General features: G+C 48.1%; 1 protein-coding gene and 1 long non-coding RNA gene across 7 annotated transcripts in view; one reads left to right on the top strand and one right to left on the bottom strand.

Annotated features, from left to right (window-relative positions):
- Positions 1–22,859, bottom strand: part of EVL (Enah/Vasp-like) — a 119,300-nt gene that overhangs the window by 52,061 nt on the left and 44,380 nt on the right. For 3 of the 5 annotated variants that reach the window (XM_037130422.2, XM_037130417.2, XM_037130421.2), the window contains exon 1: positions 6,570–6,700. The exons of 1 other annotated variant lie outside the window; for it this stretch is intronic. In XM_037130422.2, the coding sequence (XP_036986317.2) occupies positions 6,570–6,580 (11 nt within the window). In that variant the 5' untranslated portion in view covers positions 6,581–6,700. Of the gene's footprint in view, positions 1–2,549; positions 2,668–6,569; positions 6,701–22,859 lie in introns of those variants that run through there. One more of the 5 variants, XM_037130418.2, reaches the window with a different exon arrangement.
- On the top strand, positions 6,799–21,041 carry LOC119037997 (uncharacterized). 2 transcript variants are annotated; one of them, XR_005080330.2, is made up of 3 exons: positions 6,799–7,189; positions 8,734–8,851; positions 14,798–21,041. It is a non-coding gene; the product is annotated as an uncharacterized LOC119037997 (long non-coding RNA). The 2 variants fall into 2 exon arrangements; XR_005080331.2 differs by lacking the exon at positions 14,798–21,041 and adding an exon at positions 14,236–14,364.

The raw sequence follows: 22,859 nt of genomic DNA on the forward strand, positions 1-22,859 counted from the left end.
GCTATTTAGAGTTTATCTTCTTCCTGAGACCATGAGCTTCTTGAGGGCAGGCCCAGGCCTGATCATCAGGCCCCCCTCTGCACCCTCCTGGGTGTAGCACGCACCGCCACCTTAACAGGCACGGCCTGGCGGCTGCCGAGACAAGTATGTGAGAGAGGGAACAGGGGGAGGCCAGAGAGAAGTGACTATAAATAAACGTTCTCAAAGCCAAGCAAAACAGAGGCAGACTCCCATGCAGTCTGTGAAGTCCTGACTTGTTTACTTTCAACATACAAACCACGAAAGTGAACTAGAAAAGCAGGCTAGAGTTGCAGCGGCCAGCACGGAGGGCGCAGGCCCCGACAGCTGTCCAGGGCCCCAGTGCACGGCGAGCTCGGCTGACCTCCAGGACCAACGCTGGGAGCAGCAGGGAGCAGTGGCCTGGTCCCTCCCCTTTGCTCAAAGCCACCATTGTGAGGTAGTGGCCACCTCTCCCGGACTTCACATTAAGTGGCTTGTCCAGTTGCCCAGGCAGGGAGACACCGCTGGCCGGGACCCCACCTTCCTCCTTTCTCTGGAGGCCTCACTCCCTCGATGTCCCCTCCACTCACAAGCTCCCTCAGGCTGTCATGCCATCTCCCCAGGTCCCAGGCCACAGAGCTCCGGCCCTCTTGCCCATGCCACTCTCGGTGACAAGGCTCGCCCTCAATCTTGTCCTCTTAGCTCCCCTTCAACACTTTTCTGTTGGCTCTTGTGACAGCACCAGCTTGGTTCTTGCCCCTTTCTGACAACTGTTCCCCTAGGGGACAGGGACCAGAGGCACGGAGACACACGGTCAGCTACGGGGACAGTGTGGGGAAGAGAGGGGAGCACTGGGTCAGAGTCCGAGCTCTGCCAGGCCTGCCGCCTGCTGCCCACGGGGTCCAAGGGAAGGCAGCGCCCGGCTGTGTACAATGAGGGATGGACGGTCTTTCCTGACCAGTTTTTAAGTCCGCTGGGGCTCGAATAAGACTGAGGGACACAGAGCGCAGTTAACTGACCACGATTAGCGAGCGAGAGAAGTGCTGGCTCCATCACAGCAGACCTGCGTGAGGTGAGACCCCAGGTGGACCAGTCTGAACAGCCTCCAGAGCCCATTCTCGGAGCTGCCCTGCCGGGGCTGCGGCGTCCTGTCCACCCCGCCGGAGGGGCACCTCTCGCGCCAGGACTCCGCCCTGCCCTGCGCACGGACTCCCCTGGAGCCTCTCCTCACGTGTCTGTCACCTCCTGGGACGGGTTTCCACCCCCCACTGGAAAGGCGCTGCGAAACTTCTGGCACCATCACTGCACTTGCCGGTGCATCGAAGGCTGCGGCTTTCTCTCCTTCCACGAGCCGGAGTTTTGTTTGTTTGTTTTAAAAATATTGTTCACCTCTATAGCCCCAGTAACTGCGACCCAGGGGACTCTCCACAATGACCGTGTCTTTGAGTAAAGGCTTGCTTTTGAGTTTGCCTGGTTTGGCCAGGTGTCATATTTCTCAGCTTTCAAGAATGCTTGCGGTCAGGAGAGACCACGACCCACCTGAGATCTGGCCACTCCTGCTTTCCCTCCTTCCTGAATTTGTTTAAAAAGTAAACCAAGACAACATCGCATTTACTGAGTACCAATTACGTACCAATACATTCCCGTGCCCAGTATTCTACAAAACCCAACCTCCTCTTAAATGAAAGACGTCGTCTCTGCCGAGGGCGGGGCCTGAAGGTGTGTGCCAAGTGCTGTGCGAACAGGGAAGGGCATGCTGCGTCCTGCCCGAGGGACGGGACCATTTCCAGCAGAGGCAGCAGTGTCAGCAAAGGCTCGAGCGGAGAGCGCAGCACCCTCAGCCATCCCCCGGGCCTCCCGTCTCCTCAAGGCTCAGTCCCAGGGAATGCAAAGGCCTATACCATGGGTGTCATCACCGGGTCCCCATCCAGTGACAAAGAGACCGGGAGTCATGGCCTTGTCAGAGCTGGGGACTGTTTGGAGGTAATTTTTTTGGGATGGAGTAAACAGGCCTGAAGAGGGGTAGGTCTCCCAATGTCCTAGGCTCATACACAAAGGGGCTACATCATAGGTCTTACTTCCCACTGTGCAATAGGGGTTTTCCGCTGCATTTCATAGAGAATTTGTTATGCATGTGACATTGCTTCTAATGTCACTTTATTCAGAACCATTTGAAAGTAAGTTGCAGATACCATACTTCACTCCTAAGGTGTTTAGGCTACATTCTTTAAAATACTGACATTCTAATATGTAGCTTAAATTCCAATATTGCACTAAGTAAATTGATCATTTACCCAATTCCCACTAAAATGTTTTAATTTTGTGGAACCAGGATCCACTCGCACATTACATTCGAGTTATTATCTACTTAATCTGTTTAAAGATGGAGTGTTGGGCCATTTTTTTGTTTGTTGATGATACTGAATTTTGTGTGGTGAGTTCAGGCCAATCGTCTTGCAGGCTTTCCGTGCCTGGATCCCCGCCCCCAACCCCCTGTGACCGAATCAGAGTGAACAGGGAGAAGCGACACAGTGACAGTGGGGACTTACCGTGTCATGTCCCGTCAGGCAGGGCCTAGCGCTGGCTGCCTGCCCTTGGAGAGAGGTGAGGCGGGTTAAGGGCTGGTCACCAGGTCTCCCCATGGAAAGGTCATTTCTCCTCAGCGACCTGTGAACGTCCACAGGGTGCGTGGCGAGAGGCCTGCGATAGGTTTCATGCCACGTTCTAAACTTAGATGGTAATTCTGAAGTATTTTATCCAGTGAGAAGGCCCCTCTGATGCCACCACCCTGTCTGGGACATGTGACGTTGCCTCAGAGTGTGGTTTAGTGCGACAGAAGGCCCCACATCCTCTTCTCCGGTCCCGGAGGACCCCCCCCCCCCCCCCCGTGGGAACCAACCTCAAGAGCGAGCTTTTTGTAGCGCAGGCGCTTCACTGCGCACTCACAGCAGCGGTTGGCAGAACGTCTCTGAGGACTGCTGCACACCCTAAAGATGAGGATGCCAAAAGCCCCTGTTTGTGTCCGTGACGTCTGTCTATGTTTACCGTATTCAAAATTAAAGCTGAGAATTTTCAGTAACACAAACACACGTTTCATTATTTGCCATAGTGACAATGTCAGCATATGCCATGTAGCCTCTGGAAAGTGCCGGGTACACTCATGAGACAAGAGTGAAAAGGGCGAATGCTGTCTCAGTTTTGTTACAAACAGCTTTGCCCCGCAGACCCCAACAGGGTAGGGGTCTCCTGACCACATTCTGAGAACTGCTGCATCACGGCAGTGAAGACAGTGAGTTAGACCTGCACACGACAACGTGCGGAAACCCGGACGGCGGTGTGTAAGCCCGTCTGCCCTGTTTTCATGGGCGTTAAGAGTGAAAGAAAGGCTCTTGGTAAATGAAGAATAAATTCAGCGGTAAACCCGGACCCTTTTCTTCCATCCAAATTGGTTGGGAGGGTCGGACGGGAGGACCGGACTGCTGTATCACGTGCAATCAAGACGTGTGCCTTTTCTCCGCCAGGCTGCCACTGTCCCAGATGCCTGGACAGCTGGTCCTCACTTCCGTGGGAGGTCTGCTGGCATCTGGTGAAAACACTCCGCCAACTGTCGGGAGAGTCTGATAGTCGCAGACTGAACTCATCTCACATCACTCCCACACTTTTTTTCAAGGCCTCCAATCCTCTGGGAGCCATCCCATAAGCCATGTGGACATGAGGGCTACCATTTACCAACTCCAGTATAAGACTGTGTCCCCACACTGAGTCCAACGGACAGCTGAGTGAGTGCAGAGCAGTTACTCGGCTCAGGGACAGATGGAAACCGGAAGCTCCGCGTCCTGCCCTGGAAGAGCTCTAGGCAGCGAGGGGAGGCGGCGACTGACGGAGACGCATAGATGCTACTGGAGGCCAGAGAAGGGAGGTCTCCCTGGGTCTCCGGCCATCAACAGTGTGAGATCAGAGACTGCAGAGAACTGAGATCACGAGGACTGATTCTAACCTTGACTCTGCAAAATGGGACAAGTTTCTTCAAGAGGCCGAAGCTAAGCCTGACTTCTAAGAACACAACAAGCCCTGGCTAGGCAGTGGCCCAGTCGCTCTCTGCCAGGCTGCTCTTGTTTGTTTCTATTTCTGGTTGCTTGACTGTTTCCCTCCCTCTCTGCCCCCACGACTCTTTCAGGACAAGACCTCCTGTCTTGTTCACCTCTGGCTGGATCCCTGTCACCTAGAGCAGGCCTGGGGGACACTGACTGGGATGCCCACTCGGTTCTTTTTAAAAATCAGCCTGTCCTTCAGAGTTTCCCTGAGATCCCATCCTCTCCTTGAAGTTTCCCTGACAGCCCCAGCTTTTCAAGTCCTGTTACTCTGCCTGTCTACACCTACTACTCTGTACCATGTGGCTCCTGCGACTTGTGTTCTCCACTTCTGAGAGCTCTGCCTTCCCCACCGGACCGAACAGAGGCCTGCTCTGACCCTGAGTGCGAGGGCACAGGAGCAATGCCCCCACGATCAGGAGAGCGCCCGAGGCTGTTGCCCACCCACTTACTCCTTCCTTCCTTGCCTTGGTTTCTGCCTCCGTGAAACGGGAACAATGAAAGCAATGCTGGCTACCTTCACCGTGGATGCAGCAACGTCCGTGGGCACACACCGGGCAGCGCCGTTCCCTTGAGGGAACCCTAGTGCCTGTACACAGTGCTCAGAAAATGGTGGCTGGCTGATACATGGCCCGGACGGCGCCTGAGGGGGCACGTTGTCACGTGCGGAGGCCCTCTGTGTCCCCAGCACAGGCACCCAGGTAACTGAGGATAGGGACATCCCATCCCATTCTGTCCGCAGGGGGGAAAACGAAAGTGCCAAGTTCCTATAGCTGCTGCATGGGGGTCCCCCTGCTGCTGGGCCTGAGAGTGCAGCCAGCCCCGCGTGGGGCAGGGGCATGAAAAACCAGGGCCACCGCAGCAATTCACTTACAGAGCTAAGTCTTGCCTTGCTCTGGGGCTCAGTCTCCTGACCTATGTACCCCATGGCTGGACTAGCTAGGTGGTTTCATCACTAAGAACAATGCAACTTTTGTCCCCCAGAGAAATACTGAGGAGTACTTAAAAAGATAAAAGTTAACTTGGTTCAAGTGGAAGGTAAGATGCCTAGCCTAGAAAATCTACTGTACATCGTGTCTGAGGCCCTCTCAAGATAGAAACCTCTCAGATTTCTACAATACAACTTAAAAAGACCTTATAAAAATCGTACTAGTTCCTCCCTATTGACTTCTGACCCTGTTCTCTGTAGTCAGAAGCTGACATAACCGAAAGTGACTTGGTCCCTACCCACCCTGGAAGTTAGCATGCGTTTGAAATGGGAAGTTTTCTGTTCTCCACAGCTGCACCCACAGATTCTTTAAAGCTAAAGACAAATTATTAAAATGACAAAAAACTGGCCAGCATAGGTCCCTGGCCCTGTCAGACTCGGGCTGAAGAAGCAATCCGGCAGCCTGGCTGAGAGCTCTGCACCCCAATCCCCTTCAGAGCCCCGCTTCGCTGACCAGGAGCATCAGGCAAGTTCCACCTCCTGTCAATTTTAATAACTCACTGCACAATGCTTCTAGAGAGCTCTGTAGTGTCCTGGACAAAACCCTGGGTGAGGCCATTCTGGTTGGTTCCAGTTCCAGTCCTTCCTCAAGCAGCCCTGTGACCTGGAGCAAGGGTACAGGCTAGGCCTCCTCACCCCCAAAACCAGAATGATAACACCTTTCTCACCTACCCAATAGGATTGAAAGAACCAAACTGGAAAATAGGAAAAAAAAACGCGTTTTGAACACTATGAAGTACTTTTTAAGGTGAGAAACTACACTTTTATGCTGAGATACAGAGCCATAACAAGTTAATCCAGCAAACGCCCCAAATCCCAGAAGGTAAAACTCTGTCACATCTCCACCATCTTCCACAAAGTCATAGGGCAGGGGAAGGTCAGGTCAAACGTGACCTCACCTTTGGGAAGACCACGCACAGCTAGACATGCAGATGGACTTGGACCAGCTGCTGCTTTCACATGCTAAACAGCACCAACCCCAGTGACCGATGGCCCAGTCAGTCCCAGTCTCCCGGGCTGGCGTCAGGACTCTGTTATCCCAGTCCATGGAGCTTCCATTATAAAGGGAACCTCTTCTCCTCCCTATCTGCTCAGTATTCAGATAAAACCGCCGGAACACCTGTAGGCTGTTCTGGAGAGAAGAACCAGGAGCCTAACCACGACCCCCTTAGCTAGATCGGAGTCCCCCCCACAGTCCGAGGCAGACCTCTGACTTCAGAGTGCTTTGGACACAGAAGCCAGTGAAGGTCATAAGCAGCAAGAGACATGGGCCTGGGTAATGGACAGACTGGCAGGTGCAGAGTGAGCAGGCTGTCAATACCCTCCTGTGCGACCTTGGGCAGGTCCTTTGCTCTCTGCTGTGGTCCCTGCCCTCCCTGTTGTACAACAGGGGATCTGGGTGATTTCTATGGCCCCTCTGGCTCTACACTGTCATGATTCTAGGTTTCCTCTTGACCTCCCTCTGTCCCCTCTTTGGTCCTGGTACTCACAGCATGGCCATGGCTGAAAGGCTTTAGCACAGGGAACCCGGAGAGATAAGTCCTATACTTGCACCAGGCACACTGATCCGAGGACCACAGACCCTCAGGAGGCAGCAACTTGCTTTTTAGACTACTTAAAACCAAACAGGAAAAGGAAGCTGAACCAGAGACAAAGGGGAAACAAACCCAAGCTGGAAACTGAAACCTAGGTAGAAAATGGAGAAACAAGAGGCTCTGTGGGCACAGCCCCACCAGCACGGGCAGCCAAGAGCCACTGAGGGCCTGAAACCCCCTAAGGCTTGGACCTCAGGCCTCCAAGCACTTCCTGGGAGGATGAGCGCAGAGGCTGTGGTGGGACCAGGCTGCGCTGCAGCCTCCTGTCGACTTCACAGCCCGTGTCTGGCGGAGCCATTTGACGGGTCTAGGACTGCGCTTTCCGGTCCGTCACAGCAGGCGGGGGTCAGGGCCACGGCCTCCTGAAGGCCCCCGTGAAAAGCTCCAAGACCCCAGCAGCACCCTCACTCATCTTGCAGAGGAGGCTGCAACGTGCCGATGATTTAGGTAGCAACTCACGGCCTGAAGGGGACGTGTTGGAGGAACACTGGCAGCCTGGCTTTGTCACTGGTTCAGTAAGTGACCCTGGGGCTTTACCGGGTCTTCATGAGGATGAGCCCCATTCATTCCCAGTCTTTCACCCCCAATTTCCCGAGAACCCAGAGTCACACGCTGAGCTCAGAACTGAGACAAAGCACTAAAAAGCACGCAGTAGCTGTTCTAAAATGGCTTCTGCTGAGAAAGGGAGACTGACATGTAAGCAAATCGATGCAACAAGATGTTACAGACAGAATAAAAAACATCCGAACAGAGTCCAGCACAAAAGAAAGACCAGCCCTAACTAAAGAGTTGAAAGAACTTCAAATGTTGAAAATGTATCTTAAAGGGCTTTCAAAGATACATTTCCTTTTAAGCACTGCATAAGGTGCAAACCACGAATTCTGATGTATTATGGTTTTCATTTTCTTTTAGTTCAAAGTATTTTGTTTTTCCTTGTGATTTTTTCTTTTACCTGTAGATTATTTAGATTTTGTTTAATTCCTAAACATTTGGTGTTTTCCTACATCTGTTACTATTATTAATTTTTAATTTAATTCTACTGTGGTCAAAGAACACAGTATAATTTCTTCTTTTGTTTTACCTGGTGTGATTTCAGTCCTTTAAAATTTACGGAGACCTGTTTTATGGCTCAGCACGTAGTCTATCTTGTTCAATGTACGAACAAGAATGGACAGAACGTGCATTCTGAAATTAGGTGCAGTGCCCTAAAAACGTCAGTTAGGTCATAGGTCAAGCAAGTGCCATTCAGATCTTCTACACTCTGAATGGTTTGTTGTGGCTGATTTGTTTGTTTTGTCTAATGATTCTATCCCCTGCCGAGAGACAGGTTTAAAAAGATCTCCAACTGTGGAGCTATTTGTTTCTTTAACTATGTCAACTTTAATTTCACATATTTTGAAGCTCTTGTTTATATCTTTCTGATGAATTGTCCCTTCCACCAGTATGACATGTCCCTCTTTATTAGAGGTAGCACTTTTCATCTTGAAGTTGACTTTAATGTAGCCATGTGAGCTTTTTTATGCTATTTGCCTAATGTATCTTTTTCCATCTTGTACTGGTTTTCCATTCCTGCTGTAACAAATTAGCACAAACCTATAGCTTGTAACAACTCAAATGTATAATCTGTTTTTAAAGATAATAGTAGGTCAGAAGTCTGACACAGAGCTCAGGTGTTGGAAGGCTACTTTTCCTTCTGGAGGCTCTAGAGTATAATTCCCTTGCCCTTTCTGGCTTCTGGAGGCCACCTGCACCCCTGGCTCAGGGCCCCTCCCCCATCTTCAAGGCCAGAGGTGCAGCGGCATTGTGACTTCCCGTGCACCTGACATCTACTTCAGACCACAGCCAGGAAAGGTGCTCCACTCTCATCTGTGTTTACAGCCATATTCTAATTACTTTTTGCTTTTGTTTTTTCATCTTTATTGAGGTGTGTCAAAAATGTATATTTAAGTTGTATGACTTGATGTTTTGATATATGTATCCATTGTGCAATAATCACCACAATCAAGCTAAGTAACACATCACTCATTTCCCAGAGTTACCATTTTCATTTCTCTTTTAGATTCTCCACTTTTAAGGACTCAGGGGATTAGACTGGGCCCAAGGATAACCCAGGATGACTGCCCTATCTCAAGAACCTCAACTTTAATCGCATCTGCAAAGTCCCTTTGCCCTGAAAGGTAACACATTCACAAGTTCTGGGGGTCAGGGTGGGGAGGCAGCATCACTCTGCCTATCACACATCCTTTTGTCCTCAACCAGCCTGTATCTTTGCATTTAAAGAGTGTCTCTTGTAGTTAGCCTCGCCTTTTCATTCAGTTTGAGAATCTCTATTGTTTAACTGGAGTGTTAATCCATTTACATTTAATTTATTGATATGGTTGGCTGTCAGTCTACCATTTTGCTACTTGTTTTCTGTCTCATCTGTTTTTGGTTCCCCCTTTCTTACATTCTCCTGCGTGAACTAAATACCTTTTAGAATTCTAGTTTAATTTCGCTATTGGCTTTTTAGCCATATATCTTTATATTATTTTTTAGAGGTCTTTCTAAGTATTACAATATGCATTCTTAACTTTGTATGGCATACTTAGAAATAATACTGTACCACTTCACATAAAATGTAAAAACTTTTCAACTGCATAAATCCACTCCCATCCTTTATGGTATAGTATTCATGTGTATTACATGTTCACAATGCAATGACATACACTTTTTCTTTTTTTAAGATTTTATTTTATTTATTTTTAGAGAAGGGAAGGGAGGGAGAAAGAGAGGGTGAGAAACATCAATGTGTGGTTGCTTCTCATGTGCACCCCTATTGGGGACCTGGCCTGCAACCCAGGCATGTGCCCTGACTGGGAATCGAACTGGTGACTCTTTGCTTTACAGGCCCCTGATCAATCCACTGAGCTACACCAGCCAGGGTCAATGTCATATACTTTTGTTTTAAATGACCATGTGTACATGTACACAAATATGTGTTAAATTATAAAAGTTATTTTATATGTAGCCATATAGTTATCCTTTCTGGTACTCATCTTTTCTAAATGTCTGTTTTCTGCAGAAAGCTAGACCCACTGTGGGGCTTATCATGTGTGTTGCTTTACTCAAGGCTCAGAGTCCTGTGCTGCCTGTTCAATCCCTGGAACAGCAACAATTCAGTATTTTGTGTGTTTGTGTTTCAGTATCTTTCATATATTGAGGTGCTCTGCATATTTCTCCCCTTTCATAGTTTTGTTGGCAGGAGAGCAAGTCCATTACTGTTACTCTCTCATGGCCAGAAGCAGTAGCGTGTGATTATTAAAGTACCAAATGGCATTCTTTTTCATTTTCTGAGGATTTCCTAAAGATGTTACCCTGAGGGTAAACACCCTCACTATGAAAATGTGCCTTTCGCTTTCATCCCCCATTTCCTCTGTCCCCCACCCATGTCACTACTGCCTTTTCGTGGTTTCATAAGGAGGAAACGGGTAACAGTGAACTCTGGGGGCGTTCTTTTAACTCTGTTACTACCTTTCATAAGGCACTAGAGTGGTGTTATGAGAAAAAGCAAGGAATGTGGAAAGATTTTTGGCCAAGGCATTACCAGATATGGAGTATAGGCCATGCTCTTATGTCCCTGGGCGTTCACTTCCCCACTCTGAACCCTGGATTCTGCATCTGTTCAATGGAGAGACTGGTTGTAGTAATAACTATGGACTGCAGGTACAGCAACGATTCCTAAATCAGTTGCTGGGAAATAGAAACTATTGGAAAAATAGGATAGGAGCTACTGATACTTAAAGAGCAACTTAGTGAGATAGTTAAGAAATGTCCGGTTTAAGGTGGTACCTTATAATTTGTTACTATCAATTGAGCTCAGCACCTGCTATACTGTATAGTTGATACAGGGTACCTGTTGATTGCATGAATGAACATATGAATGAATGAACGAACGAATGAATGAATGAACGAATGAATGAAAGGGAAGGGCACCAAATCTCACATGGGAAATCAAATGGGAAGGCATTTGGCTCTGTATCTTGAACATAGTAAGTGCTCAATAAATGACGACTATATTGACTTGAATTGAAAGAGGTGTTTCCCATGGGTCTAGATCCCAATGGAAAAGTAGAATGGAAGAAAATAAATCAGAGAGTTATACTAAAAGACACTCAACTTAGGAGAGCTACTTAAAAGACTTGCTATGTCTCTTGGGAAATTTGTCTCACTTTTGTGGATCGTGGTTTCTTTTCTGTAAAGAGACTAAGTTCCCTTCTCTCCTTTCCTAGTGGGATGTTTGAGCATAAAAGGGTGATTAAGAAACACATACAGAAAACGTTCACAAGAATGTCCTTGTGTCTTAGGAGTGAAGCAAAAGGGGAGGGAGAAATGGCTACACAGAATTAGTTACCACCACTGACACATCATGAAAACCTATTAGCAAAAAGCTGCATGACCGACTGCAGCCAAACTTGGGTTTGCCCTTCAAGACCCAATATACACATTACTTCTTCAACGAAGTGTTTATTGAACCCCCAAGACAGAGAAAATTATTCCTACTGCTGCGTTACTTCTGTATTTTACAGCATCATCAATTTAGTTGTCACAGATCCCTGTCCTTCAGGTAGAGGCCACCATGTTTTACTCATCTTTTATAACCAATTGTGACCAACACCATTCACGGTACACAGTGAGTGTTCAGAATGTTCAACTGTTCTGCGTAAAAGACTGGGACTCGAGTAAATTACTAGTGGCATAGAGAGGGTATACATACGGCCTTGGTATGGTTTCAAATCTCAGCATTTAGGGGAAGAAATGGCTGAGCTGAGTCTGCAATAGCAGGGCACTCTGCCCTGAGAAACCTCCATCCCAAAGAAGCTCCTGACCAAACTCACGCTACCCAAGGCAACTGAGTGTTCTGAGGAGGTAATGATGGATTCACAGGAGAAAATCATAACATCTCTGATAAGTGCAAGCACTATAAAAGAAAGACTGAAAAGAAAATAACAAAGGAAGCAGCCTATAATATATAATAGAAATATGTATTTGGTCTTTGTTTCTGGGTCACAGCTCCTAAACCCTTGGAGTTTCCAAAGCACGAGAGCCATGGGAGCCTAACTTGTTATATTTGGTCTCTTGGCCTTACTTCCTGAAATGGCCTCAGAGTGATAAATGTGAATAGGTGTCTTTTGTCATTCCCAGCAAGCCCCCTCCAACCACTCCAGTGTTTATGTTAATATCTAAGGATGGGTGCAGGTTTTTGGAGAATTGGAACTTTCAGCTCCAGCATCCACCCCCAAGAGAAGGGCTGGAGATTCCGCTCAGTCACCAATGGCCCATGATTTACTCACTCGCGCCTACATAATGAAGCCTCGATAAGATCCCAAAGGGCAGGGTGCGGAGAGCTTCCCAGCTGGTGAACCAGAATGCATCCCTGTGCTGGGAGGGTGGCGCACCCCCAACACGAGGACAGAAACTCCTGTGTTTAGGACACTTCCACACCTCGCCTTTTCTATCTTTTCATCTGGCTATTCATTGGTGTCCTTCAATATCCCCTGCAATAAAACAATCTAGTGAGTTCTGTAAGCCACTCTAGCAAACTAATCAAAGCCAGTGAAAGGGTCATGTTAACCTACCTGTGCTTTATAGCCAGTTGGTAAGAAGCACAGGTAACAACCTGGACTTGCAATTGGCATCTGAAGTGCAGGGTAGGGTAGGGGAGCGGTCAGTTGTAGGGGGCTGAGCCCCAAATCTGTGGAATCTGATGTGATCTCCAAATAGATAGTGTTGAAATTGAGTTAAATTGTAGTACACCCAGCTGGTGTCACAGAATTGCTTTTAACTCATTCAATAGGTCATTACTATTACATTAGCACAGCTGCATTCGAACTGGGACACATTTATTCCTGGGGGCACATCAAGACTTCCTGGGGTTCTCTGGCTGGTATAGTTCAGTGGATTGAGTGCAGGCCTGTGAACCAAAGGGTTGCCAGTTTGATTCCCAGCCAGGGCACATGCCTGGGTTGCAGGCCAGGTCCCCAGTTGGGGGCATGTGATAGGCAACCACACATTGATGTTTCTTTCTTTCTCCTTCCCGTCCCCTCTCTCTAAAAATAAATAAATAAAATCTTTTTAAAAAGCCCCAAACGAAACTCCCCGGGCCCACACTGGCAGCCTGGCAGTATGGGGCACGCCCACAGTGCAGCCACCACCAGCACCTAGTTTCAAACACTTTCACCCGCCAGAACAATTTCCATGTTTACTAAACCGCCTTTACTACAACTGCCCCCCGGTTGATTGTATTTTGTATGCTTTTTGACCTCTTGACATCCTTGAGGGGCCTTTCTAGCAGGGAGGAGGCTGCCCCTCCCAGAGTGCACTAACCCTGTAGACAGTGAACTTGCTGGCGAGCCCACTTTCACTCGCACGCTAACCAGTCCAAGGTCCAGGCTCCCAGCCACCTCCTTTATGGAACCACCACACACCAAGCAATTCTGTGACACTGTTGAATTGCAAATTGTAAAATGATTAGAATGACTCTTTTAAATGGTTAAAAATTTTGAGGGGAGCCAAAAATCTAGTGATTTTTTACTTCCTGAGGGTTTTTTTTTTAAGATTTTATTTATTTATCTTTAGAGGGGAAGGGAAGGAGAGAGGGAGAGAAACATCAATGTATGGTTGCCTCTCGTGCATCCTCTACTGGGAACTGGCCTGCAACCCAGGCATGTGCCCTGACTGGGAATCGAACTGTAATCCTCTGGTTCGCAGGCCCGAGCTCAATCCACTGAGCTACACTAGCCAGGGCTCCTGAGGTTTAATTACATTTGAATAAGCAAGAATAATCAGTAACCATTTTTTAGGAAAGTGTATTACAACTTTGAATAAAAATTCCAGATACACTAACTTCTGTGTGTGGGAGGTATTACTCTTTGAGGTTGCTATCGCTCAAGGCAATGAACCTTGTAGGACTTGGAGAGGGCAGGTGATGGACTCTAGGCGCCAGGAAAGAGGAGGCAAGGAAGGTGATGGGGGAGGGGCCTGCACTCGTTTCAGACAGATGGGCGCTGGGGCGGGGACTCGGGAGACCGGCTCCCTTCAAACCAGCCTTGCCGATGCAACCCCCAGAAGTCTTGATGTGCCCCCAGGAAGAAATGTGCCCCAGTTCCAATACAGCTGTGCTGATGTAATAGTGATGACATATCAAGTGGGTTAAAAAAAGAAACTAAGCAAACAACTGGAACGAGAACAGAATCACAGAAATGGAGACCACATGGAGGGTTATCAGTGGGGAGGGAGAGGGGACAATGTGGGGAAAAGGTACAGGGAACAAGAATCAGAATAGGTAGGCACAAAATAGTCGGGGGAGGTTAAAGTAATATGGGAAATGGAGGAGCCACAGAACTTACTCCCAGCAACCACTGATGTGTGCTCAGTAGTTTTCTTCCGCAGAATGTCACACTAATGAGATTATATGGGATGTGACCTTTTAAGATGGCTTGCCTCACTCATCACACTGCCTCTGAGATCCAGCCAAGATGCTGTGCTTATTAAGTAATTTGGTTCTTTTTTTCTTTTTTGGCAGAGTAGTATTCCATTGTATGGATGTACCACACCGTGTTCCTCTGTTAAGCTGAAGAACATTTGAGTTCTTTCTGGCCATTATAAATAGAACCACTCTAATCAGTAATGTACACCTGTACAGGTTTTTATGTGCGTGTAAGTTCTCATTTCTAGAGAATAAATATCCAGGATTGAGACCGCTGGTTACATGTTTGACTATGTAAGAAACTGACCAACTGTTTCCAGAGTGGCTGTGGCATTTTTGTTCCTATGAGCAACGTAGGGAGCTGCTGCTGCTCCCCCCAGCCCCCAGCACTTGGCATCGTCCATAATGCCTTTCTTCAGCCATTCTACTAAGTGCGTGGTAATCTTTCCTTATAATTTTAATCTGCATTTCTCTAATTACTCACAATGCTGTGTATCTTTGCATGTGCTTTTTAGCCAAGTGTCTAACATCTCCATAAGTCATCTTGAAAAATCATAAGGCAAACTTGTTGGTGTTATATATATATCTCAGCATCAGAACTCAGAACTTGAATCAGGAACAGTGATCGGGTACCTGTGTCGTCTATTCTGTGATGCAGGTTGTGGACTATGTAACCCATTCTCTGTCCGGGCTGGACCACACATGGCATCCTGAAATCACTTTTTGGTATCATAATACAAGAGGGACTGGCCACCTGGATGCATTCTGAGAGGGTGAGTGATGATGAGGCAAAGAGAATCACAAGCTATGAGGACTGGCTGAAAGAAGCAGGACTGTCCAGCCTGGGAGATGAAGGGGAATGTGAGCACTGGCTCTGAGCCTGTGAAACGGAGCTTGTTGGAAAGAACCCTTCTTCTACACAAGCCCCTGGGAGATGACTATTAGGTCCAGCGGTGAGAAGTGGGCTCTGTGCTAGGGGCTTCTTGCTTTCAGAGGGGAAGCCACAGATAAAGCGACCTTGGTGCGGGGCGGAGATCACCCAGCTGGCTGCAAGTGAGACACACTGTCTGCTTCAGTAGGACGTTGGATCTCATGACTTGCTTTGACTCTGATTTTGCACAGTTGTCAAAGATGGCCCCACAACTCTGACTTGATTCTGTCTTTGGGTGTAAAGGTCTCAACGAAGAGACAGAGGTCCTATGAAAGAAAGAGATCTGCCCAAGGTCTGAAAATAGTGGTTGCAAAGCTGAATTTGGAAACCAAGCCCCCTGATGCTTGACCCAGGCCCCCATTTTGCTGCCAGTGTTTGTGGAGGAACAAAGAGCCCAATGCCTCCTCCTTATATACACTGTCTCCTGGGTCTCCAGACTCTGGGTTTTCAGTCTTGCACGCTCACTGTCTCAGAGGCCTTTAAAGAGAAAGGAACCCTACAATTTGAAATTTTAATACTTATTTTTTCAATGACAAGATGAGGAAAAAATCATATCAAATCAGACTGGTTTCCTCTGAAGATTTTACTTCTGCTCTGAGCTGTTTTGAGGTGACCAACTGCTCTAATTAGGCTGGAAGTAAAACTGGCTTTCATGAGATTCAGGATATGGCTGGAGGGGAAAGCTGTCAAGACTGGTTAAGATCATGAGCACCCACACTGGCCTCAGAGCATTCCAGGAATCCATTGATTCATTCCATAATTCATTCCACCCAGTAACCACAAACACAGACGTGCAGGAAGAACAGACATCACTGACTGAGGCTGTCTTGTTAATACACCCAGGGTGGTACAAAGCAGAAAATTTTTCACACTTCAGTCTACTGCCAGCCCCCTACCCCACTGGGGGGAACGGAGGGAGTGCTACAGAAAGAAGTCAGGACTGAGGTTCCCAATCCCACCTCTTCCTTTCTAATGTGTGCTGACCTATGAAGGGAAGAAATAAGGGCCAGTTCTTTCTAAGTAGACGGAGTTCTGGGGAGGACCAAAGGAGACGGAGGATGGGAAAGTACTTTGCAAAGTGAAAAACACTGCACTGACATGAGGGTTTACTCCCTTAAGGAACACTGGACACCTATTAAAAGACACACGCCATGCTGAACGCCAGGGATATTGAGCTGAAAAAAAACCAGACCCTGCACTCAGGAAGACAATCAGATCTAACACAAAGGGCAAGCTCGGATGGAAAGCGCAGGGGACCCTGAGCGCAGGAGGGGTTGGGCAGGAGCAAAGGTGATGGTGAAGATGGGCGTGAACAGAGTACTAAGGCAGGAGAAGGACTGTACTGGATTCTAGAAACGATCTCACTCTCCTTATTTTATTTCATACTCAAAGTGGTCTGCGAAATGGGTGCTAATTTCACCATTTCCCTACCGTGCTGGAAAGCACAGCTCCCGCTGTGGGGAGCACCCTGCCTGGTGGACAAGACCAGGAATGCTCCCCCTACAAATGTCGAGTGCTGAGGCCAAGAATGGCTGCTCTAAAACCAGAGGCCATTCTATTGTACAATTCTCTTTTCCTGAAACCAGTGATACCACCTTCCAGGGTGGCCAACAAAAACCATTACTAGGAAGGCAGCTGGTATGGCTTAGTTCCTTAGCCTGGGTTGACAGGTAATGTAATTACTTTATTAATGAACTGATTTTCAAAAAAAACCCCAAACTGAATATTGTAAAAAAAAAAAAACAACCAAAACCAAACAACTTTGTCCAAGTTTGCTGAACGCTATTTCTTTCAAGTAGTTTTGCTGGTGACTGATTTAATCCTCTGCCGAGCTAACACTCCTGGCAGGAATCACACGCAGATGCGTGCTGCGCAGCAAAAGCCACGTGGACGTGGCAGGGTGCAGAGAAGTGAGCACTGAGCTGGGAGTCAGGAGACGGACTGCACCTGCCCTCAGATCTCGGGCAACCGAGTGCCCTCGAGGCCTCTGCATCATCATCTGTACCACGAGGGACTGGTCTAGCAGGCCACCTGAGCATTCCCAGCACCTGGTCTGAGTCTCGGTTTCCTCATTTCTACACTGTTGGTAAAGATTAAATTAAAAAATGAATGGGAAAGATTGTTAAAAAGTGGACCAGCTCACTTGTCAGAGAAGCCTGTCAGCGAGGTGTGGGGCATAGCCCTTGGCTTTGCTAATACTCGGGGCCACCGAGGCCGGGCCAACTTCCTCGCGCATGGGGATTTCTAGCGGTGGTTCCAACTAAGAAACTGCAACTCATCTGCGCCTCATGGGCAGGTCTACAGAAAACTGCATGGCCGGGAGTCACTATGAAGTAGCACCGTTCGCAGCGGTTACTTTTCCCATCACCAAGCCCAACCAAAGCTGTGCCCAGACCACCCTTCTCACTAGTTTACATGCAACAGGAACTTTTTAGCAGGGAACCCTTGCCGTGCATCCTCCACACGACTGCCACCACCCGGCAGTCATTGCCTGGTGTGGGGGACTCTCTTCAACTTGCACTAAATTCCTCTTCAACTCCATTAATCTGGATCTAGCTAATAGCAGAGTTCATGATTTTAAAAAAAATCCTATCATCCTGGCCTAGAATCTAGAAACAAATGTATCTGTTTTGACACACACCACTCAAATCTTCGCACACAAACGGGCTGGTAAATCCGCCCAGCTCTGCCTCCTCTGGGCGTCCACTCATCTCACACTGTAGCAGCTTTCAAACCCGTTGGCCTTGGAGGCACCTACTGGACAGTGACTAGATCCAGTTTCTCCATTTGCCAGACCCTCAAAGAGCTCACAAACTCCAGCTCTTCACAAAGCGTTTCAGCTCTGGCTTGTAACACATAACCTCCACTTCCCACTCAACCTCGGTCTCCTTTTCCACCTGCGTTTACTGCCAGGACACGTGTCCCTGATCAGATAGACATACCTGTGAACCTGCAGGTGGAATGCGGAGGGACAGGCACACCCCACTGCACCCACCTGCACTGACCACAGTTCTTACATCCTCTGGGAAACCCTGCCTGGCCAGGGTCTTGGCCCCGTTCCCTCCTCTGGGTCCCCTGGCAGCCCGTGTGTAATGATTCTACAGCACACAGACAAAAGGGACACCTTTCGGCGATCTGTTCCAGGGGCCGCTCCACCACCAACGCTGCCAAGTTGGGCAGGGGCTGTGTTTTAAGTCATCTCTGCAGCCCCGGCCGGCATGAATTGTTGATGTGTAAATGGAGGACTAATGGATGGAGGAAGGTGGAGTCAGGGAAGCCCTATACATTATCGTGAAATGGCCTGACCTTAAAACTTGAGGACGGAGACAAGTCCCAGCTCTGTCCTTTGGTAGCAGCATGATTCCAGACAACTCTCTCATCCCTCCCCCAGGCTCATTTCATTACCAGTAACACAAGGTGATGGTCCCAATGCTACCACGGGACTAATGCGGAGACCACGGGTGTACTAGAAGGCAAGTGCAAAGGGGAGACGTTGTTTTCATTTCAAAATCTTTTCTAGCCTGGCACTTGGGATAGGGACTGCCAATGAAAACATACTCTGCAAACGTGAAGAATGCCAGGCTAATCCCATGTACTAGCACTTCCATACAATCTGAAGCTCAGGAGGCATGAGGCTCGGGCCGATGGTCCTGGCTGTCCAGTGAGTCCTCCGAGAGCCCTAGATAAGTGAGCCCTCTGTGGGCCTCAGTGTCCAAATACACAGAGCAGAGAGACACCTGGATAATCTCCAAGCCTCGGCCTGCTGGCTCTTGCCCCCAGGCTGGCAAGATGGCTTCTAGGTGGTCTCCCTCTTTTCCCTGACCTTGACCCTGTCCTTCCCCACTCAGAGTCACAGGCCGCTTTAAGTCTGTCAACCTCTCTCTCCTAGGAAGCACTCAACACAGGCTGGGGTCAGTTACTCTCTTACTGTCTTCATCCCTCACTTTTCCTCCAGTAATTTCTATTTTAATTAATGCCATCGCAATTTATTTGGCAGGCAATCTGGGCATTTCTTTCCTATTCCTCACTGTGTCCAAGAACTGATAACCCACATCAAACCTTAGCAGTTCTTGCCTGGGCTAATTCGACAGCTTCTCAACTGGCTTCCTCGCCTCTAGTTACATCTAGCTCCTTCAAACCCATCTTCCACATCATCAGTTCCAGGAGTAATCAAGGTTAACATGCAAATCTGACAAAGTCAAGTACCACGTAAAACTCTGTGAAGGAGACCTGTCTCCTGTGGGCAAGCTACTGTGCCCAGACTTGTCGCCAGCACAGCCCACACTCCCACTCACTGTCCACTGAGGCTGGAAGGAAGGCCGCCCGCTCTCTGACCTCCCACAGTGGGAGAAGGCTCAGTTTAGGCTTTGTCTCTCCAGGAAGCTTCCAGGACTCACCCAGGGGTGCCCACACATTTGGGATCCACACGCACCCTGGATGTGCTGGGATAACACTGCAATTACAATGGCCTACCTTGGCACCTGTCTACATCGAGCACCCTCGGAGGGGAGTCCCTGGGTTTTATCCCTGTTGCCCCATCCCTAGTGCCTGGCAGACTGAGTGTTCAACCAGGTTTCCCACAGCCTCTAGCAGAAGCCTTCTGGACAGTTTTAACATGGGATCCTGGAGCAAAGGGCTGGTGTCACTGTCATTGTGTGTGTGTGTTTAAGCAAAATCTATATGCTCAGGAAATGCTGTATCTCACGAAAAATTTAAATGTTTAAAAAGATGAAGTTTCTCTCTCCTTTCTCAGCTCCCTCCAGAGGCCACTCCTGGTACTGTTAAGGCAGGACGGGGAGCAAACCGAGGCAGGGAGGGAGGCACGCCTCACCCACTAACTCAGCGGCTGTGAGCCTGGTCTGGTCAGATTGCCAGGTGCCTGAAAATCACAAGAAAAACCGTTGTAGTGAAGGAGGAGGGGAGCCCTTGAAGTTCTGTGTGTATCGTTTCCACTAGCTGGGAAAGAAAGCCCTTGAAACTGTGCGTTCATCCCCAGGTCTTGAGAGGGGAGGAGGAGGGGAACCCAGAAGCTGGCTACCAGCATGAGACCCCCCAAAATCCCGATGGTCAGGGCACACAGGCCAGCTGGGTGCCCGTCTGCAGCTCAGTGCTCCACTGTGTTTCATAAATAAACCTGCTATCTCAGTTCCACGGGGCGTGCTGCCTCTCACTTGCATTCATCTCTTGTGAGCTGAGACAAGAACCAAGGAGGGGGAGCTCCCTATTATTGTTACTGGTCTCCCCAGTAACAGTAATAGTTTCGAGTATATTCTTTCCCAGCCATCCTTTGCAACATCCAGGCAGGTCTGTGAGGCCCCAGCCCCCTTTTCCCTCATAAATGGGTGTGCACCACCCCCTCCATTCTACACCTGAGACACAACAGATGGGCTTCACGGATTCACCCACACAACCCCTGAAACTGTCTGCAACATTGTGGTCGAGCATGTTGCATTTTTCCAGGGGACTCTGTGAATAACTTCCATTAACTTTTCAAAGGTGCTCCTGAACTCCAAAAAAGGAGACTGTCCCACCGCAAAAAGCATACGAACTGCCCTGAGCCCAGGACTACCACTGAAGCCCCGTCACAGTATGATCCCCTGCTCGGGGATCGCTGAGCCCACAGAGGAGGGGGCTTGAAGCGGGGGACACCTCCACCTGTCAGTAACAGAGGAGCTGGGAGCAATTCGGAGTGTGTGGGAACTTCCAATGTCAATGCAAGTCGAATACAGAGTCAGGGAGTTCCGTTTGGCCCAGCACGCTGGAGTCCATTTGCTAAAGGCAGCAATGCAATAGAGATCTCTGTCTGAATTCCTTTCTGGTCTCAGTTCATGGGGACTCTGGAGCTGCACTGTGCAATACCTCAGCCTCAAGCCGCTGTGACTAGGAGCACCTGAAACGCGGCCAGTCTGAAAAGGGGGTGATGGCAGTGTAAATTCTTACCAATCGCAAAGACTTAATATAAGAAAGTCATCAAATACAGCTTATTAGTAATTTTACATTGATTATATGTAGAAATTAGAATATTTTTGATATAGTAGGTTAAATAAACACATTATTAAAATGAACCTTTTCTGTTCTTTTTACTTTTCTTAGCAGGACTGTTAAACATTTACATTGCACACATGGCCCACACAGGTGACGGGCAGAGCTGCCCTGGAGAACGCCGCACTGCCGTCCCCCACCCTCTGTTCACCATCAGTGGTGATGGACTAGTTCCCACCTTAGAAATGTTCTGTTCCTACAGAAACAGAGAGGGGAGGGAAGCTGGGATGGGCGCAAAATGGGTAAAGGGATCAAGAGGCACAAACTTCCAATTGTAAAATAAATAAGTCAGAGGGATGTAATGCACCGAGCGGGGAATACAGCCAATAATATTGTACTAACTTTGTACCGAGACACATGGGGTCCTTTCCCAATGCATACAAACGCCATACACATGAGATCAATATAACTCTGTATGCCAATTACACATCAATAAAAAAAGGATATGTTCTTCTCTTTGCAAATCAAAAGCAAAGGATTTGCTAAGTCAGGTGTTATTATTCGCACACAAATAAGAAAAACTTACCAAAAATACCTACGAAAATACAAGAAAACAAATTTGTTTACAGGGGTCTAAATCCATGATGAAATCCATTTGGCAATACCCAGTTAAAAATGTCACATCCAGGACATACGCCTAATAACAATCTCTTTTAAAAGACATTTACTGAGTACCTACTGTGTATTGGGTTCTTCACATTTATTGTCACAATTTCCATTTTAAATACAAGAGGATGGAAGCTTAGAGAATGGCTCGGGCCATCCACCTAGTAAGTGGCAGTCACCTGGAACCCAGATCTTTGTGCCACAGTATACTCTGCCCATCCCTCCCTCAGCATTTAATGTTTGTAATGTAAACTTGTAGTTTACAAAGTACTTTCAGATACATTGTGTCATTTAGTTACCCAGACTCTTCTTTGGTTGTAAGATGGGGGCATGAAGAGCCTGGTGTGAAGGACTTGCCCTGCGTCTCATAGCTCAGCGGTGCCTCATCTTACACCCTCCATCCTCTCTGCTCCACCAAACACCACTTCCTCCTGTAATGAGAATGGCTTTTCTGCTCTTGAAGTTAAATGGAAGGGGGACCTTTACTATCAGTAATGATAACATGCTAATTCAACGACAACACAACTATTTTTGAACATGTGACTACACATTATATATTCACATATTATTAAAGTAGTAATAGCACTGTAAGTTTATGGGGTGTTATTTATGGATCAAACAAATGAAACACATATGTAGTGAAGGTAATGAAAACTTAATATCATGGAGAATCCTGTCCGATTTGTCTCTAATGCCCCAGGGAAGGTGTCTGTTTGACTGTGAACCCTCTAGGTGGGGAACCATAGAAGCAAAGGGCAGGAAAGTAAGATCAGCTGGTCTAAAACCTGCTGTATTTGCTTTGCGCGCTTAACAAGTCTCTTTATTTGCCACAACTTCTCTAATTTCTTTTTTCCTCCTAATTCTTAGGGTGTGGCTAACAGGTGCTTCATTAAACCACAGTGCCTCTGGCTCTCTCAGGGGACATCCAGGACCCTCGGGCTACCTTCAGTGCTCCCGTACCCACTCAGGACTGATTTCTGCGCCAGCCTCCCCTCCTCCCAGGGCCAGGGAACAGAAGCACCAGAACAGGAATTAGCAGACTGGTGTTCTAGACCTGGCTCTGCTGCTAACTCTGGGGACCATGACCAAGTGCTGACCCCCTCCAGGTTTGTTTCCTCATCTGTATAAGGGAGTATATTTC

This window comes from Artibeus jamaicensis, unplaced genomic scaffold, assembly GCF_021234435.1.
Source record: "Artibeus jamaicensis isolate MK-2021 breed Jamaican fruit bat unplaced genomic scaffold, CSHL_Jam_final contig_444, whole genome shotgun sequence".
Classification (NCBI taxonomy): Eukaryota; Metazoa; Chordata; class Mammalia; order Chiroptera; family Phyllostomidae; genus Artibeus; species Artibeus jamaicensis.